The sequence below is a fragment of the Theropithecus gelada genome, chromosome 15 (genome assembly GCF_003255815.1).
Source record: "Theropithecus gelada isolate Dixy chromosome 15, Tgel_1.0, whole genome shotgun sequence".
In the NCBI taxonomy this organism is placed as follows: domain Eukaryota; kingdom Metazoa; phylum Chordata; class Mammalia; order Primates; family Cercopithecidae; genus Theropithecus; species Theropithecus gelada.
In genome coordinates this window covers 93,008,177-93,028,870 of record NC_037683.1, presented here as the reverse complement: position 1 = coordinate 93,028,870, position 20,694 = coordinate 93,008,177, and the positions used below count along the sequence as shown (strand labels likewise).

Below are 20,694 nucleotides of genomic sequence, written 5' to 3'. Positions count from 1 at the left end.
TACTTCCCTATTTCTGCTTACAACCCGTGAATCATTCACTGTTTAAGGACCTTTTGAATAGAAGCTCCCTAAGGCAAACAATGCCTCCTCCCCTGTGTGCTCTGAAAGCACCAGAAACACCCTAATATATTAGCTCACTCAGCCACACCATGTAACATTACACTACAGCCTGAGGAAGCACCCACCAGGGAAGGTGAGAAAATTAAAACTCAAACAGGAAGAAGGGGCAAAAGATTACATATAAAAGAGAAAAATGAACACGCAAGGAAGCCCAAAGTACTCCTGTAAACTGTCCCAGGAGGCATTTTTTTTTTTTTTCCATTTTCGGGTTTTAACAAATAAGCTCTCACTCAGAAAATATAGCAAGTTTTTCACATCTTCTTAGAACCATGAGGGCTTTCCCATTATGTCTGCCTTGTCTTCCATTTTCCCTTCCCTCCCCAATCTGTCCTCTCTTCCCACTCCACACACATCTCATTTCCTCTTCTACTTCCTGCTTGTTCCCTCTGCCACCAAGCCAGCGCTAGCACCAGAGCGGCAGGTCCAGCCAATCTGCAGAGAGCAACAGTGTTGTCATGCTTACTGCGCCTGCTGCTCACTCAGATACAAGTGTCCTGTTTGAACGTGCCACCAGTACCACCAAATGAAATGCCACTAAGAAAGTATTAATGAGCCAAGGGTAAGAGAGGGGGCCTCTAACTGGGATTGTGAAGAGACAAAACAAATGCCCAATTATTTATTATTTAAAATACTGTAATTTACAATTTAAAAAAAAATTCTAAAAACAAAACCCTTAGATTGTGGTGATGGTTATACGACTCTAAAGTTACTGAGAAGTATTGAACCATACACTTAAAATTAGTGAATTTTATGGTGTGTAAATTATACCTCAGTAAAAATAATTTAAAAAAAAAAACAGTGACTTAAGTAATACAAACATGGTTGCAGGGGAATGGGCCAGTAAAATGAAATTCTGTACATTAAATCACTTGCCTTACTTCCATCATCATAAAATTATTTTTGGCATTTGTTCAGAAAAAGTATTAATATTTTTTTCTATAAGAAACTAAAATAATACAAGCTCATAAGTCCAACAAAGTCTGCTAAAAAACAGACCTTAACAAACCAGTAGTATGTCTATAGTAGCTGTTTAATGCATATTTCTCAGAGGGTATTATGATGAGAACACCTGTCATGCCAATGTACAGCAACAGATGCAGTACTTCTAATAAAAAACAGTAACAGAAAGTTACAGCACACCTTAGAATTTTAAAAAAACATAAAACAAAAACAAAAGAACTCCCCTGAGGAATAAATGAAACAAAAAGACAAAATGTTGATTATTGTCGATGTTTAGTATGGGTACCTGTAGGTTCAGTATATTCTCCCTCTACTTTTAAAGTATGCTTCAAACTTTTATAAATTAAAATTTTTTAAAAACATTTAAAAAAATACTCCCCGTATTGATTGGGGTAGTAAAGGAGTATAAGGGTAGAGATAGATACAAAATGAAATAAAATGAGCTAGGATTCTCATAATGAACATTAATTAAAGTCTCCAACATGTGGCGAGGTGAAAGTAAGACCAATGGCCCTGCTTCTCACACGAAGAACTCATATACAGAGCACGTCTTAGAGGAATACAGGACATAACACAGAGAGAAGTTTTAGGAGGAAATGCCCAGCACACTTCCCAGGGCATCTGGGAAGCCTTTGTGTTTTTTTCATCCATTCATTCTAATATTTATTAAACACCTACTATGCACCAGACACTGTGGTAGGGAGACACTGTGGTTAGAGTAAGGAACAAGAACCAGTCTTTGATCTCATAGAATTTAAACTCTATCAAGGAAAACAGTCAGTGAATTAATGCTCAAAAGGCTCTATAATTACAACTGGAGGATAACTTCCATAAGAAAATTACAGGATGCTATGCAATCATTTATCAGGGAAATATCTTAAACTAATCTTGGGGCTAGGGGAAGATTCCCTTAGGAAGCTGACCTGACAACTGAGACCTGAAGGATTTGCAGGAATTCTGCAGATGAAGAATGAGGAGAAAAGAATTCCAGGCAGAGGGAAGAGAACTGGGTAGGGGCCTTAGAGGAAGAGCAAGAATGTCTGTGTGGCTGCAAGAGGTAGAGCAGGGAGGGGACGCAGCTGCAGACAAGCGGAGTAGAATTTCGTAGGGCCTTCCTGGGTATGACAAGACATAAGCAAGAACACTTTAAAGTAGAAAGGGTGTGCACACAAAGAAAAATAAAGGCAAATGGATGAAGACGTGAGTGTAGCACCGGAATGCTTTAAAGAACCAGGTATTAGTGGGAAATGAATTCTGGCAAGACAGAAGGCGGCCAAAAAGGGCTTTGCATGACATGCAAAAAAGTTGGACTTTATCCTGGTAGGAAATGAGATGTTATTAAAAATTTTTAAGCAGCTGTGTGCTATCAGTTCTGCATTTGAGTAAGATGGATCTGGGAAAAGTAAAGAAGGTAGATGGCAGAGAGGTAAACCAGGTTGAAGGGTGAACAGTTAGAGGGCTGCAATATTCTAGAGTGAAAGATACTTAGGCCCGAACTTGGATCAAATGCCCTTTCGGCTAATAGGAGCCATTAGCCACATGTACTTAAGAAGCCACTCATAGAAATTCAGAACTGGAAAAGGCCTTTAGAGATCATGAGACCCAGATACCACAGCACCGCAGGCACTATTAACAATCAACCAACCAACCAACAAAAGACTCTCCCTATCTCCAAAAACATGCAGATTTCTAAACACTGTCTGGGCCGAGCGGATTGGGATGGTGGAACTACAGTACCAACCACAACCCAAAGGCCACTGATCCACTGAATGAATCTCCTCTGTCACACCCTAACCAGTTTCTCCTTGAGCACCTCCTGTGAAAGGGAATTCACTACCTCATGGACAAGCTTTTTCCATTTTGGGATAATGAGCCTTAATACTAAGTTGAAATCTACCCTGTCATAAATTCTTTCCCACTGGACCCAGTTTTGTCTCTAAATTCTCCTCCATTGACTGACACTCAAAGTATATGAAAATGGCATAATGCATGTTCTCAATTTTATCTCTTCCAGGTTAACCATCCTCAGGCCACTCAACAATTTCTCTGTGTCATGGGCTCTAGCCCACTTGTCCATCCTTCTGGCTAGTCTCCTTGTAGTGCACAATGTGTCTAGAACACAATACTCCAGGTATGGCTAAGCAGATCAAATTCAAGTGAAAGTGTCATTCCATGTCTGCTAAGTCAGGCTAAAAAATCCCACTAAAAGCCTTTTTCAGCAACTCTATTAAATTTACTGGTACAAATCAACTTTAAATTTAACCCAATCTCCCCAAATCAGCCTTTCCTATACAGTATTCAAAGAAATGTTAATTTGATACAGTTTGCATATTTGTCCCAGTTCAAATCTCACATTGAATTGTAATTCCCAATGCTGGAGGTGGGGCCTGGTGGGAGATGTCTGGGTCATGGGGGTGAATCTCTCATGGCCTGATGTTGTCTTCACAATAGAGTGAGTTCTCACAAAATCTAGTCCTTAAAAAGTGTGACACCTCCCCTCTCAATCTCTCTCTCCCTTCTTTTCTGCTTTCACCATGTGATATGCCTGCTCCCACTTCGCCTTCCACCATGAGTAAAAAAAGCTCCCTGAGTCTTCCCCAAAAGCCAAGTAACGTTGGTGCCATGCTTGTGCAGCCTACAGAACCATGAGCCAATAAAGCCTTTTCTTTATAAATTACCCAGTCTCAGATATTTCTTTATAGCAATGCAAGAACAGCCTAACACAGTCACACAAGAAATTAAGTATTACTTTAGATATTCCTTAAACACATACATACACATACACGAATACAGCTTTAATTTGGCACATACCTGGAGGTTGGTAAACTGCAGGTAATCTCAGCACCACAAAGCTTAGAGAGGGTAAATATGTATACCTGGCTTCCCAAACAATTTTAGTTGTGGAACATGGGATTAAAACTCTCAGGAGCACACTACTGACTGCCTACCTGGCCTTGCCTTCTCCACTCTCACTTACATGGGGACAAGGTATTCTTCACAGATAGGTAAGCTCTACAAATTCACTGCTGTCCAACAGAACTTTGGGCAATGTTGGAAATGTTCTGTATCTGTGCTAATAATATGACAGCCACTAGCCACATATGGGAGAATGCTGGGCACTTGAGATGTAGCTAGAGTAACTAAGAAACTGAACTTTTAATTTTATTCAGCTTTTCATAGCTACTACTGTATTGCACAATGCAGCTCTACTCAAGGTACCTTCAAACTTAGCTCCACTAATAATAATCTAATCACTACCTAACTAAAAGTCAAATAAATGAGTCAGTTCCCAAATACTCATTAATTTGTTGAGACATACAAATAAAGGTTGTCATAGCTGCCTTTGGATAAAACCCCACATTTAAACCACAGGAAAGAAAGTTCTACCTCCCGAGAATCATCTTTCACTTTCTGAGGTCAAACAGGCCATGATGCCACTAGATGAATCTCACCAAGCAGCCACTTGTCACCAAAACACATGGTCAGGTACAGCAAGCCAATCAGTCAACCATGGAACGTGGGACAGAATTACGCTCTCTGATGACCCATTCGGTATTATGAGAAAATATACGTATTTTAAATGAAAAGTTACCCATGCCCACAACCTAATGTGAAAGTCAGAAAACTGGACCAAATCCCCAGAAGCCCCAATCCGTGTCTATTATTCATTTTAGGACATTCTTCCGATATACGGCACTGTCACAACATATCACCAAGACGGACAAAATGGCTCCGACCGGGAAGCAGATGTACCCTGCGCAGGCTGCTGGCACTTACGCGAGCACTCTCTAAAGATGGTCTTAGGGCTGGCACTGCATGCTTGCCAGGGGATCTCTGCAATGTTAACCATGCTCTCCTATACCAAACCTGTTATCACAAGTCATTGATTCCTTACAAAGTTAACAAGCACTAAGACAAGTTAACCTGGCACAATTGTAAGGCGATAACACTGCCACCAGTGCATATAACCACTGCATTTTCTTCATTTCCTCCCGAAGGCACAATATGAAAGTGACTGATCACATTTTTCAACTTTCATTTCACAATTATTCTATACATGCAAAATGTGGCTCCAAGTAATTCAGTACCATATTAACCCAGGTGCCCAAGTAAACAGCATCTGAGATATACCCATATATCATAATGTAGTAGAAGGGGTTTGTTTTCCATCAAATTACATGGACCAAATTTATGGCATGTCCAAAACAGGAGTTCATGTATCGTTTGATATGACTAGCTTTTCCAGCCTATTGGACTTGTAATTCAAACTCCTACTATCACTATTATGTAACTGACTATTATTTTCTGCCATATAAATGCAATGGAGAGTGCCCAAATGCTAGTTGGTACTATGTGTTAGAAAAACTAACAGGGCGATACAAACCAAGTTTTAAGTTACAATTAAACTCGCACCAGAGAGCATTCAGGTTGGTATGGAAGTTCCCTTTTCCCTAGGTAAACATAAGCATAAAAATGGAAGGTTTCCATTTTTAGGTCCTAATTTCCCTTTTATATTCTAAATATTCTAACGATCAGAGAACTATTGTTAAATATTGTAAAAAGAATAATGTCTTCTTTGTTTCATTTGTTAAACCAATATTTTCTTACAATAACTGATGCAAGGGGAAAACAACTCTGTCCAGGGGCAAGCGCAGCCCCCGGTGTGCTCCTCGTCGTCTCTGTGAGGACTGGGCTGCAGGGCTCTGCCGCCAGCCTCTAAGCAGCTCGGCTTTTGTTTCAACTCAAAAAACCACCACCACCACCGAAAAAACAGTCATAGAATTACAGGAGTGGAGAAGGAGGAAAATGTCCATCCTCCTTGGCACCCAATGATAGAAACAAGTCTGCTAATAACAAGGTTAAAAATGAATGCCATTTCTCTAAAGGTAACAACGACTACGAGTTTAATAAATGAGAATAAGGAAGCCACTGGTCACAAGAAACTCAAATACAGACAGCCCACAGAGGCCATACCGTTCATGTAGGTTCTTTTCCATCCCCTGTGAATGTATGAATGTATGATGGGTGACTCTTCTCCAACATTTCAATGGTAAGTAAGAAACTTCTATAACAAGAACTACGCATTATTTTGTATCTTATATAACTGAAAAACATGAGATGTGCTAATTACATAGTCAAAGCTAGAGTTTATAAATGTAAAGATAAACCATTAGCAGTAACAATAATAATAGCCATAATTTTTATTTTGTGCATAGTATTATGTCTGGAAGCAAGTGACAGTTGTCCCCCAATATCCCTTCTCTTACACTGGTATAAGTTTTAGGGGGGCGTAATGGTCACTCAGCTAAGACTACATTTCCGTATCTCCCTTACCACTATCTGTGGGCAGGTAACTAAGTGCTGGCCACTGTAAAGAGGGCAACCTTAAAAGGATATAACTTGCCCATTCCTTTCTCTTTCCTACTGGCTGAGGCTAGGGCAAGACACAATGGTGCTAGGATGATGAACGCCAATATAAAAGGAACCAAATTCACAATATCGTGGAGTCACCAAATTAGCTGCAGATGGCTTCGCTGCCAACTGTCACTATTACCTGAGAGAGAAACAAGCTTTTTTTTTTTTTCTTGAAAAAACCACTGTTCCTTTAATCTCTGTTAAAGCAGCCAAACATTCAGTGAGGTCCTTTCACACTATCACGAATCCTCATATAACAATCCTACAGTACAGGTATCCCATTACACTGAGAAGCAAACTGCAGCCCAGAAAAGCTAAGTATTTTGCTCAACATTGTAAAGAAAGCAAGTGGCTGAGCCAAGATTTAGTCCTGGGTCTGGCTGACCTCCAGCTTTTATCACACTGCCTCTTGCCTAACATGGCTCTTCCAATGAATGTGCTCCTTGTTACTGAAGCAACGAGTTTCTGAAAAATACAACTGTACCCTGGAGAATGATTTTCAACTATAACATAATAAACTTTTCACCTACTGACCTACTGCTTTTCAAGGGTTTGAGGTTCTCAAAGATCTTAAGAACATCTTGTGGATCACTGTGAAACATACACTAGCCTAAAAGTGATCCTTATAGGGATCCTTACAGTGCAGAAAACACAACTATCCTCCAACAGGTCCTCAACTAAGTGCACCGTATTTCCTGCTTAATCTAATACGTTAAGACAAATACCTACTGGTTTACTAAAAAAAAAAAAAAATTCCCTTCCTCCTGAAAGACAATCTGTGTGGAGCTAAATGTCCATTGTTGGAAGCAGCTACTGGAACTGCAAGGCCTAGCTAACTCCACAGGAAGACTGCCAGCCAGCTTGTTTTGAAATATTACCTTGAACTCTTCCCAGTTTTTACTAAGTCATTCCTTTCCAAATGTCTAAGGACCCAAAATAACCTGAAATAGAATCTATTTCCCTGGAAGTAAAATAGGAAAAGAGTGGGTGGGGAAAGGGCATTCCCTATGCCAAATCTGTTACATTTTGATACATACAATACACACTGTAAAGGTGGGCTGACTCTCCTTATTCTATAGGAATACTAAGGCTTAGAGAGATCAACTTTGCAATGCAAAGCTAGTGAAGAGGGAGACCTGGCCCAATTCTAAATTAGCAGAAATGCTGTCCCTTACATTTTCAGTCCACCTTAGAACTTTCAGTCCACCTTAGACTCTCTACGTAGATATGTTCCTGGAATTGGGGGGTAGAGGAGGAGCTGTTACTGGGACACTGGAAGCAATACAATATTTATTGGCAATTCTCAGTTTTACTAAGGACCCACTGAGGCCTAACGATGTATAAGCTATATCTGAAAATTGCCAGTGGAAACAAACAAAAACACAGATTTTTAGCTAGTTCAGGGCCCTGGATTCACTTTTAATTTTCATTTTTTCTTCTATAAGGGCATTAGAGAGGAAGATAATCAATTCACATTCTTCCCAAATGCAATGATTAGAAAAGGGAGGGAGGGTTGGTTCTAGGTCCTCCCAAGAGAAAACAGAGCTCCACTGCTGCTACTGTAGTTAATACTACTAGTCAATGGCAGTAGGTGATTACTATGTGCTAAGCTACCCGGGTATAATCCCAAGTAATCTTCACAGACACTGGATGTGTTTCACGCTATGATTAACTTCATCATACAGATGAGGAAACTGAGGCTTACAGAGGCAAATCACTTGCTAAAGGTCACCCAGCTTAGCCCGGTTAGAGTAAACCACACGAATTGTAATAGGGAGGCCAGGACCCAGATCCAACTGTCATCATCCTGGCATCTCTTGTTTATGGAACTGCCAACTCAGAGTTGGTATTTATAGTTCTTCCCCTGCAAATGAGACCGAAATAGGGAAAGGAAAGAGCTTCCCATTTACCACCTTGAGATTGCTTTTTGAAGAAGAAAGTTGAGGCTTATCCATTCCTAAAAGCTGAAAAGTGAAGTGAGAGAAAAGAGCAGCAAGGGACAGACGAGGGTTCACAAGGTTTTTCTAAATTCTGATACTGAGAATCTTGTGACGTTCTATGAACTCCAAGTGATGGGTACTCCCTTTTCCTGATAGGAGCTGGCAGTATCTTTGTCAAATGCTTGTACCTCTGGAAGCAGCTGTACGTGAGTGCAACAGCACATCATTAAAGAATATATTGGCTCTAATATTCTTAAATGTTTTAGTAAACTCTAATAGGAAAATATTTTTCTGTGATTTTTATACACAGACACACTTCAAGTACTTCTGAACTACAATTATACAACTCATTTCTAAAAAGGAAAAGTCTTGAAGTTAAAGCTAAATTTATTTCATAGTTATCATTCAGTACTATATAATTTTTTTAAGTTTAAAAAAAATGTGGTAAACCAGACGCAAGCAATATTAAGCAGGTATATTAATCAACACACGGGGGCTAAATTAAAAAGAAACTTCATCTAACAGTATGTAAATATACCCCTTGTTCCCATCAAAGTCCAAAAAGCCTGACTTCAGATGTTCACAATTGCTCCAGCCACTGTTTGGTTAGCTTGTGCACTACTCTTCAGGAATTGTTTTGCTGTTTTCTAAATATGATCATTTAATTTTTAAATAAAAACATTTTAAAATAAAGTCTAATGCAGCAGCTGCCGTTTTGGCAGCGAGACTGTCACACAGAGAGTCGGTGTTAAAAGATCAGATTAAGAGCCTTCAGTCCTGGCATAGAGTGATGCTCACAGCCATGCAAGAGTGATTTTCCATGCCTCTGAAGAGACAGGAAATAGAATTCATCTTCCTCTAATAACCTGCTCCTCCCCTCCCTCCAGATTATGGTCCATCTGGCTTCAGGGCAGAAGCAAAGAGTCCAATGCTCACAGAATGCACAGAAGAAGAAACAAGGTGGACGATGTTCAGATAAAAAAACATCAGAGATGCCCTGATTTGAAGGAAACAAACATGTTTGTGCTCACACAATAAAAGATATACACATACCTTAGGAAACTAGAAAAAGATGAGCAAATTAAATCTAAAGTAAGCAAAAGAAAATATATACACAGAACTGGCATTTAGAAAATCATGGCATAGATCAAGGGTGTCCAATCTTTTGGATTCCCTGGGCCCCACTGGAAGAAGAAATCACACACACATCCCATTTTATGTGGGCTACACATAAAGTACACCAACGATAACTGATGAGCTTTAAAAAAATTGCAAAGAAAAATCTCATAATGTTTTAAGAAAGTTTACAAATTTGTGTTGGGCCACATTCAAAGCTATCCTGGGCCACATGTGGCCCACAGGCCCTGGGGTTGGACAAGCTCGGCATAAATCATTATCATGAGTCAAGGATTTCAACCAAGAAATGTCAAAGTATTTGGGAAATAAATAGTTCAGTGGTATGACAACAGTTAAGTATGACACCTTTCTTCCCAGACTAGAGCAAATGAGTTGTAGTATCTCCCCATGGCTTTCATCTACAGGTATAACTCCCTAAGACAATTAATTTCAGTCCAGTCTTGCTCAGCACCACTCCCATTATACATTCTGTTCCCACTGGGCCTGCTCACACAAACAACATAATTCATGTGGGAAAACAACTCATTGTCAAATCAGCTTCATCGACATCCCTAAGACAACCTTCCACTTCTGAACACAACCCACAGATCCTGCAGAAATGTGATGAGACCAAAGCCGTACCAGTGATCATACTCAGGGGTCTGTGCCTACAGAGGCCCAAAGTCTAATACCACCCCAGCGATAATTCCAACTTTTCCCTGTCACCTTAGAACATGACATCCTAGCCTGGTTACAGCTCTGTGGGTCACACATTCTTTCCATTCTCCATCCCCATAAAGCCGAGCTGCTTAAAGTAAAAAATACACACTAGTCTGGATCAGGCAGGGAGCAGTCAGGCTTCCAAAAGAAATGCAAATGCACCCCTTGACTCTCATTCACCAAGCCATCTAATCTAGTCATAAGCAAATCTTAAGTAAAAACAGGCAAATGGGGTATGACTGGTGGTAGGTTTTGTGGTCACAGCTAAAGGAGGAGAAAAGACAACATATCCTTTGTTTATCAAGACCCAAAAGAGCATGTGAATTCAGAGTGTCAACAAGACTTGTGAATAGGAGTGCCCCTCCCCAGTATATACCTATGAAGGGTACCCACAGTTACTCAAGTCTAACCCAGTTCAGACCAAGGAAAAAAATCATATATAGCAACCTGCATATCTGTAATACACATGCATGCTCAAATACTGGCCACACAACATTGGCACAGGCCCGCTGGCAGGCAGGTGAATGAACCTCTCTCCTGAAAAGCAGTGACCCAACACTTACAGAGCAGCTGAAAGGTAGGAAGAAAAGTGCCTCTGTGCCTTCTCAGCCCAAGGCACAAAGTATTGTGGCTAAAGACATGCAGCTATTTCATTAGCTCCTTCCTTCTTAAAGTGGATCTTACCTGAGCAAATGAAGGCATTCAGTAATCCAGAGGCAAAAAATTATCTTTTTCCAGTATTCTCACTTCAACTTTGTAACTACCAAAAGCAAGCGGGGAGAGAAAAAAAAAGCCACAAGGAAGCCAACAAGCACTAGAAATGCATCACTTTATCTCAACCTGTGCCTGTTCGCTGACAGCATGCACTTCCCCGGAGGAGAGCGAGAGAACTAGTGAGCCGCATGCCGGGCCTTAGCAATGTGCTAAGCCTACCATCACCAAAGCCTAATTTTGAGAAAAGTGGCACTCAGAGAAACGAGTTCATTGAGTTCATCTTGCAGATCTTTTCCCAAAAGCACAATAATATAAAGACTTAATCAGGTAACAAGAAGTAAATGTTTAAAAGTAGCTAGCCAAAAGCTTCATTAGTTTGTTTATTACATAAAGTCTTTCCATTTGATATGTCTTTTGCCAATTCTTAATGCCCAATGACAATAGTACAGAGTAAGCTCCTGTTTTCCTGGTAATTTTTCAGTCTACCCTATTAGGTACCATTATGACAAACAAGCATAATTCTGAGCAATACTACAAAGATAGCAAAATATTTTAATGACTGAATTTTGCTTAGCCCAACTAGAAAATATTCCATTACATAAACACATTTAAATCATATTCCACAGAAAGTTATTAAGGTATACAAGTTGGAGTGAGAACACTGTTTCTTAGAAATGAAAATAAAATACAAACACGAAGAGACTGGCAAGGCCAGAGAGTCAGTTCTACAATCCCTTTTCTGCAAAACCACTAAAATGGCAACTTCTAGTCCAGTGCCTAAAATCAACTACCTTACCTCTTGGGACAGGAAAGGAATGACTTGTGCACAGATAGCATTCAGCCTCTTGACAATCTCTGCCTGCAAAAAAGAAGGGAAACGAAAGCAATAAAGAGAACAGTCAGCTGGTTACAGATTCCCGAAATATTAACAGGATGATATGAAAACATACTTTATAATTTGGCTGGCATATTTCCTAAGGAAGAGGAAAACCATCTCATCAGCAAGCCCATTAAAAGGAAGCAATGACAACAGTGCCACATTAACAGCACAATTTATTAACCAGCATTCATCTTAACAAGTTAACCTTCAAGCATCAGGGCAATATAAAATGGAATTTAATTTCCATGACTGGAAATCAGTTTTCAACAGCCTTCACTAGGACCCTTGCTCATACTAACATTTTTCATAAAACCTGCAGTCTTCTAACTCTTAAGAACTTAGATAAGTAAAGATCCATTCTTTCCTACATCTCAACTCCTTCAATTAGCAACTCATTGGATTTCTATACTTGTGGCCTTTGCTTTAAAAACACTGGTGCTGTGATTTTAAACTCAAGACCCTGAACTTCTGAAACAGCAGCACCCAACCAACCCAAAAAAGTTGGTTAATTCAGATTCTTATAAATTCTTGGAGAATGAGATGTTTTCTTCAACCATAAAAATTTCCAAATGTGTCCTACCAGGGTTTTCAGTGTACAGAGGTTGAGATATGCTAAAATCTTATTACACTTAGCAGAAAGCAATCTGTATGTATCTGGAAACTATCCTTGGGAACTTTTTTTTTTTTTTTTCCTGTGGATATGCAAAAGTCCCAACAATGTCAGAGAACAGTCTATTCTCTAATAATTTTTAGAAGTACAGACATTTTGAACCAATAAGATGCTACTGTAAGTTAAGAAAAACAAAAAAACAAAACAAAAAAAAACCACTACCTGTTTTCTTTAAAAAGTTACCCACAGCTTTACCAATGTTTATCTTAATTTGTATTTTCAGATGGTGCTTTGTATATTCTGTGATGTATAAATACATAGTTTTTTTAATACACATACATACAAAATAGTTTATATTTTAATGATGGAATGGAGGAAAGACAGCTAAGAAGAATTGAAAGACAGAAAATGTAAAGCAATTACTATCCCTAAGACATTCTTAAATTCCATCCAGGGTCAGTTCCTCATTTTATGAGAGGCCCAAAATGCCTTTTCTTGCCAAGTCATTACCAGAATGACAGTGACACTCTACTTGTGCAATCTAGGCTTCCTTCTTTCATCAGCAACCCTTCTAACTGTGTAGCTATGCAATCTTTTAAATGCCAGCACCTTAAAAACTTTGCCAGCCAAAAGAAAACACAAATTCACCATGAAGTTTCAAACCTAAGCTTTCCATTCCAGCCTGCATTCCTAACAAGATGGACAAAAACCCAGCACCAATAAGCGGCAGTGAATAAGGACCCAACTGTGCTGACCTGATTTAATTTACTGCACTAGCCCCATGGAGCATTTAGCCATCCTTTAAGCATGCTTAAGCCACCATGAAGAGCTGCAACGGGAATCACCAAACCACTCTCCACCTGGACGAACATACCACAGTGGTTATGGGGTGAAATTCCAGGGTGAGCTAAGAAAATAAAGTAGCATTCACCAGGCTGAAAGTACTGTGTCTCAAAGGCATTTGGTTGTTAAGCTTTTTGCAGGGAGAGGTGGAGGGGGAGAGAATAAAAGATAATGAGACACTTTGGGGCAGACCAAACTGATGATTCTAATGCTTAGAACCATCTGCCAAGCATATTTTCTTCATTATGTTGTTTACATAAATAAAATAGTCCCTTGCTAGGAGGGCTGAAAAATGTGTGGGCACATAAGAAAACTGAGTTCTTTAGTTTGCCTACATAATCTAGACAATAAAAACTACTCTAAGGAAACTTATTCATCTGGTGAAATAAAATTTTGGACCTAGGCTGTATTAAGTCTGAGCAACTTTTTTAAAAAAAAAATTCTACATTTTCTTAAAAATAAATGTAAAAAGGAGACGAGTCTTTTTACTAATCACGTAGGTTAACACACACAACAGAAACGGGAGGGTAGAAACCTTCCAGACTTTTGTTAAAGGTCTCCTTTTGTTTAAAAGACTTCTTAATTTCTTTAAGTTGTCATGCCAATGGATTTTCATGGTCAGGCTAATTGGCAGTTGGGGGGTGGGATGTGTGTGTGATTTCATAAAATTAAGCAGGTCATTCTTCACTTTGAAAGCTAAAGTTGCCTCGGAAACACTGCTGCTCCCATGGTCATCTAATTTTGCCTCTTTTGTCCCACAGGACCCAGCTTTAGGGAGGCATCATTTATTTACAGGCCTTTCCACTGGGCTTCAGCGATCAGCCAATAACACTGTGGACACACACTTCTAATGGCCTATGTTTTGAAACTGAGTCTAATATAATGGCGTGGGGCCCAAACTCCTTTTCCAGCACAGCCATTAAAGGATGTAGGTTATTGCTGTTGTCACCACTGATATTTGTCATTGTAATATAATTAGGGCCCTAAAATGATGCATTACAGCCCTTGGCACAGCTTCTATTAAAATCTTTTCTTCTGCTCACTGAACTGCGACCTGCTTTCTGATGAATAACAGACAGACAGCTTTAGGGTAAGGAGTAGATTCATCAAAGAAGTATTTTTCAGCTTTGGGGAAAGAAGGGAAAAAAGGCAACCTAGGAGGAAAAGCAATAGGGGAGGAAAAACCACAACACACATTTGAATTTCATCTGACCACTTGAAATTCTGATTGCATCTGATGAATCTTGCTTAGACAATATATTCCCAGTATTTGAATCACATGGTTAATCAGGGCTCTAATCTGCTATCCATCAGGCTACGCCAGTACTGTTAGCTTCCAATCAAATTTATAGGTGATGTGGGTCATGCATCCCTGAGCCAGTACATTCACAGATAGCCCATTTAAACAGGCAGGGATTCTGAAATATTGCTGTTAGGGTTACTAGATATTATAATGGTATTTGATGCTTTATGGACACTGCTAAACTATTGCCTTTAGATGCCCATGATATTCCAAAATAGCATTAATAGCACCAATAAAAGGACAATTGTTCATGTCAAAATGTTAACAAAAAGATCGTACAGGCAGTCACACTTTGTCAAACACATTAACAATTTTTGACAATTCCATTATACCTTCCCTATCAAGATATTCACTTAAAAACCAATAAAGGTTGCAGATGTATTTTCCTGCCCTCAACTCACTACCATTCTATTTCCTCTCTCTCAAAATTTCCCACCTTTACACCATTCTCCAACAAATCAATAAAATAAAAGTGATCATCATCCCTGCTAAAGAAAACCTTGGTTTGGGTAAAATATCTCAGAAAAACGTAAGGACAAAAAAGGCATTCTATGAAAATCCCTTGGTTATGCACTCAACACCTGACATGTGAATGTCAACAGGCTAACTCTACAGTACTGATGGACAAGTGGCCTAGGAGCATGACCAGGTAGTAACAAAACAGGAAAACACAGAAAAGAATATTTTATCCTTTATTTCTTCATACTCCAACACTCAAGAATCACTGGAAAATGTATCAACTATCTTACATCATGGGAAAGTGATGTCATGCATTGAAAAGAAAGCTGTAACTCAATCACTAGGTTAAAAAGTAACAAATACTAAAGCACACAATACCAAATACATATTTCCCTTATCACGTAACAAATTTTACTAATCATTTAAGAGACAAAAACTTAGTTGACCCTATATTTGAATTTAACTACATTCCCTGAAATAGACCTGATACAATAATCTGATTTTTATTCGGATCATTTCAGCCTATATGATTTCCTTAAAAAGACACAAATCTTATTTTAAAAACATAATAAACTTGGGTGAAAGTACCAATAGCTTTATTTTACTAATCAAAGGGATATATCAAAAGCAATTGTTGATTTTAAAAATTGTTTCATGCGTTTGTCTCTCATCAAAATTGGAACAACATTACTACGTATGTATTGTTGAAATAAAACAGAATAACAAAGTGTTATTAGGAAACCATTTCAGCAGCTAACTTAAAGCAATTACAGTTTTAGGAAACATTCCTGAAGAAAAACATTTTACCATTAGTTTTCAACACAGCAGTTTCTTGCCAAAATTTTTTAAAAGATGAATCTGTTTATTTTATTAAATGTTTATCAAGAACATACATTCATCCACTTTTATATCAACATTTTTATAAAGGTGACAAATTAGTCCTACTTACCCTGACTGAAATACTTTTTGGAATAAACACAAATAAATCTTGCAACCCTATCACTTCACTTCACCACTAGAGAACAAAGACTGCAATTCTTTAAAATTTCAATCAGAAAATATCTTGATTTGTTCCAAATTTTCTAAAGAAACTGTACAACTTCTGAAACTGATCTTGCCTGACCCTAGATTAAAAAGTCAGAGGACTAATGAGAAATTCTTTCTAACTTAAAATCCAGACTAAACGTAAGGAAAAATGTTCAAGTACTATTGCTCTAAACTGACAACTCCATTTTTACCTTATCAAAAATCAATTTTACAAAAGTGTTAATAACATGTAACACTTAAAACTAATCTTAGCTATTAACTCCTATTCAATATAGTGTTGGAAGTTCTGGCCAGGGCAATCAGGCAAGAGAAAGAAATGAAGGGTATTCAATTAGGAAAAGAGGAAGTCAAATTGTCTCTGTTTGCAGATGATAGGATTGTATATTTAGAAAACCCCATCGTCTCAGCCCAAAATTTCCTTAAGCTAATAAGCAACTTCAGCAAAGTCTCAGGAAACAAAATCAGTGTGCAAAAATCACAAGCATTCGTATACACCAATAATAGAGAGCCAAATCATGAGTGAATTCCTATTCACAATTACTACAAAGAGAATAAAACACATAGGACTCCAACTTACAAGGGATGTGAAGGACCTCCTCAAGGAGAACTACAAACCACTGCTCAACAAAATAAAAGAGGACACAAACAAATGAAAGAACATTCTATGTTCATGGATGGGAAGAATCACTATCGTGAAAATGGCCATACTGTCCAAGGAAATTTATAGATTCAATGCCATCCCCATCAAGCTACCAATGACTTTCTTCACAGAATTGGAAAAAACTACTTTAAAGTTCATATGGAACCAAAAAAGAGCCCGCACTGCCAAGACAATCCTAAGCAAAAAGAATAAAACTGCAGGTACCACGCTACCTGATTTCAAACTATACTACAAGGCTACAGTAACCAAAACAGCATGATACAGGTACCAAAACAGATATATAGACCAATGGAACAGAACAGAGCCCTCAGAAATAACACCACACATCTACAATCATCTGATCTTTGAGAAACCTGACAAAAACAAGCAATGGGAAAGGGATTCCCCATTTAATAAATGGTGCTGAGAAAACTGGCTAGCCATATGTAGAAAGCTGAAACTGGATCCTTTCCTTACACTGCGTACAAAAATTAACTCAAGATGGATGAAAGACTTAAATTTAAGACCTAACACCATAAAAACCCCAGAAGAAACCCGAGGCAATACCATTCAGAACATAGGCATGGGCAAAGACTTCATGACTAAAACACCAGAAGCAATGGCAACAAAAGCCAAAATAGACCTCTAATTAAACTAAAGAGCTTCTACAAACCAAAAGAAACTATAATCAGAGTGAACAGGCAACCTACAGAATGGGAGAAAATATTTGCAATCTACCCATCTGACAAAGGGCTAATATCCAGAATCCACAAAGAACTTAAATTTACAAGAAAAAAACAACCCCATCTAAAGGTGGGCAAAGGACATGAACAGACACTTCTCAAAAGAAGACATTTATGCAGCCAGCAGACATATGAAAAAATGCTCATCATAACTGGTCATCAGAGAAATGCAAATCAAAACCACAGTGAGATACCATTTCACGCCAGTTAGAATGGGGATCATCAAAAACTCAGGAAACAACAGAGGCTGGAGACGATGTGAAGAAATAGCAAGGCTTTTACACTGTTGGTGAGAGTGTAAATTAGTTCAACCATCGTGGAAGACAATGTGGCAATTCCTCAAGGATCTAGAACCAGCAATACCATTTGACCCAGTGATCCCATTACTGGACACATGCACAAATATGTCTGTTGAGGCACTATTCACAAAAGCAAAGACTTGGAACCAATCCAAATGTCCATCAGTGATAGACTGGATTAAGAAAATGTGGCATCTATACACCATGGAATACTATGCAGCCGTAAAAGAGGACAAATTCATGTCCTTTGCAGAGACATGGATGAAACTGGAAACCATCATTCTAAGCAAACTATCACAAGGACAGAAAACCAAACACTGCATATTCAAACTCATAGGTGGAAGTTGAACAACGAGAACACATGGACACGGGGCAGTGGGGGGAACATTACACACCAGGGCCTGTTGGGGAGTTGGGGGCTGGGGGAGGGATAGCATTAGGAGAAATACCTAATGTAAATGACGAGTTGATGATTGCCGCAAACCAACATGGCACATGTATACATATGTAACAAGCCTGCACGTTGTGCAAACCGTACCCTAGAAATTAAAGTATAGCTGGGCGCGGTGGCTCACGCCTGTAATCCTAGCACTTTGGGAGTCCGAGGCGGGTGGATCACAAGGTCAAGAGATTGAGACCATCCTGGCGAACACGGTGAAACCCCGTCTCTACTAAAAATACAAAAAATTAGCCGGGCGTGGTGGTGCGCGCCTGTAGTCCCAGCTACTTGGAGGCTGAGGTAGGAGAATGGCGTGAACCTGGGAGGCGGAGCTTGCAGTGAGCCGAGATCATGCCACTGCACTCCAGCCTGGGCGACAAAGTGAGACTCTGTCTCACAAAAAAGAAAAAAAAAAAAAAGAAAGAAAGAAATTAAAGTATAAAAAATAAAAAATAAAAAAAACACTGATCTTAGGTATTTAAAAAAAAAAAAAAAAGCCTCACTGGAATAAAGCTTAAAGATTTAGACCGAAGATATTGCCAGTGTTGCTAGCAAGCTGGTAAAACCACATGCCTAAGCTTTATTTGTTTGAGTGCTTATTTTGTTAAAAAGAAAGAAAAAAAAACTACTACTGCTTAATAAAGCAATAAAACAAAGTGATAACGTTATAAGAATTGATTTAATAGGCCATCTATCAGTTTCCTAAAGGACTTTAAAACTAAGACTTGCCGTTTTTAAAACTCTGCCCATCCTACTTACTCCCATGAGAAAAGGATACTGTCTATAACAGGGTAGTCAATTTGTATCATCTTAAACGATGTGAAAGTGTCGATATTGAACCTTTTTTCACAACCCCCATACCTCCCTTCCACTGCTTCCCCCAGGGAATTTAACCAAAACAATGATTTTACTAATGATGATACCACCAGCAATGTCAATGTGGTTTGCGTGTTGAACTCATATTTATGCTATTTTACTGCATGTTAAGTGTGCTTTAAAGTACCCTATGTGTGGTTCAGTTAACTGAATCTTCTCAAATGTCCCATTTATTTGTCCTAACAAGATACATGGGGCTACTGTTTGTGTTGCTCACGTGGGAATACACAGAACAAAGTCCTTGAAGAGAATCAGGGTGTGCCTACATTTCATGGAACTATTCCAATCTATCCCCAGAGCTAAAGCTATATTTTACTGAAGCATTTTTACAATGGTTAAAAAAAAAAAAAAAAAAAAAAAAGCACCCTCTTTTTCCTCCCACCATGTGAGCTTTCTAGAGGTATATCTTTAAGAGAAATCCTAGATAGGTGCCTATCCACCTACATGCATCTTCTGGGCTCTAGTTACTGTGTTTAAATACTGCTATAAGGTTAAGAGTGATCGAGAGAGATAAATTATCAAGGTTGAGAATGACGATCATTGTGCCAGACGTCCAATTACTTGTACAAGGTCAAATCATTTCAGTTCTCAAGTCTGGAAAACACTGTAACCAATGTTACCACGGTTATACTCAGTTCCACCAGAGGGGAGAGGCAGGGAAAATGGAAAGAAAGGATGGGAGGGAAAAGTGGGATGTCAGTGGGAGTAGGGAAAGAAAATTACTTTCTCTAGAGGGCTTACCTTCAGCCTGCACAGAACAAGGTGGAACCAGTCAGAGAACCTGATTACTCTGATTACTAAGACACCCAAGTTCTACGAATAGTTCTTTCCTCAGCCGGTGTGTCAGAGCACGCCTTGCCAGCTGCCTGCTTTACATTTTACTTCTCTTCTCTCTCCCTCCCCTCCTCCTCTTCTTCCTCCTCCTCTTCTTCCTCCTCCTCCTTTTCTCTCTCTCTCTCACAACTTCCTCTTTCCTACTGACATAAATAAATGTACGGTTGTCTTTTAATGCTGATTTACAATTAACCTTTTCCATAGTTAGCCACAGTAGAGGGAAGAAAATACTCCTTGTGCCCACAGTAAATGGAGATCATTCATCTTGATTTTTCCCAACATGGTATGTGTGATCAAAATGATGTGAGAAATACCTAAAGACAAAGGAATTTTGGATATAGGAATAAAACAAAACAAAACAAGACTGATCGTCCTTAGTTCTCATCAAGGATGCCTATCTCCAGGGAAAGAAGCCACCTTTTATACAGAGCGCCATGCTCTCTATTTTTTGGTCTTTCCTCTCAGGCGAGCCTAAAGCATCCTCGTCTGTTTACTTCTTTTCTCTGTTTTTCAAGAAACCTCCATCTATCTTGCATTTCTCAGTATTTTCTTTCCTCTTCTTCCAATTCTAGCATATGGCCTCTAGTGGTTTCTTCTCCCTCCTCCCAATTATATAAAATTTCAATTCTTTGAAGCTGTCACTACCAAAACATCCTTACAATCCCTTTGTTTTCTCACTATGAGTTGCCACCCCTATCAAAATCCAAGTTTTGGCCTTTTCCTGTTTACTGAGATA

At 38.9% G+C, this 20,694-nt stretch overlaps 1 protein-coding gene across 20 annotated transcripts in view; it reads right to left on the bottom strand.

The window, feature by feature from the left end:
• LOC112607938 (transducin-like enhancer protein 4) overlaps positions 1 to 20,694 on the bottom strand; it is a 157,335-nt gene that overhangs the window by 103,956 nt on the left and 32,685 nt on the right. For 17 of the 20 annotated variants that reach the window (XM_025359335.1, XM_025359320.1, XM_025359321.1 and 14 more), the window contains one exon: positions 11,782 to 11,844. The exons of the other annotated variants lie outside the window; for them this stretch is intronic. In XM_025359335.1, coding sequence (XP_025215120.1) covers positions 11,782 to 11,844 — 63 coding nt within the window. The remainder of the gene's footprint in view (positions 1 to 11,781; positions 11,845 to 20,694) is intronic. 20 annotated transcript variants of the gene reach the window in all.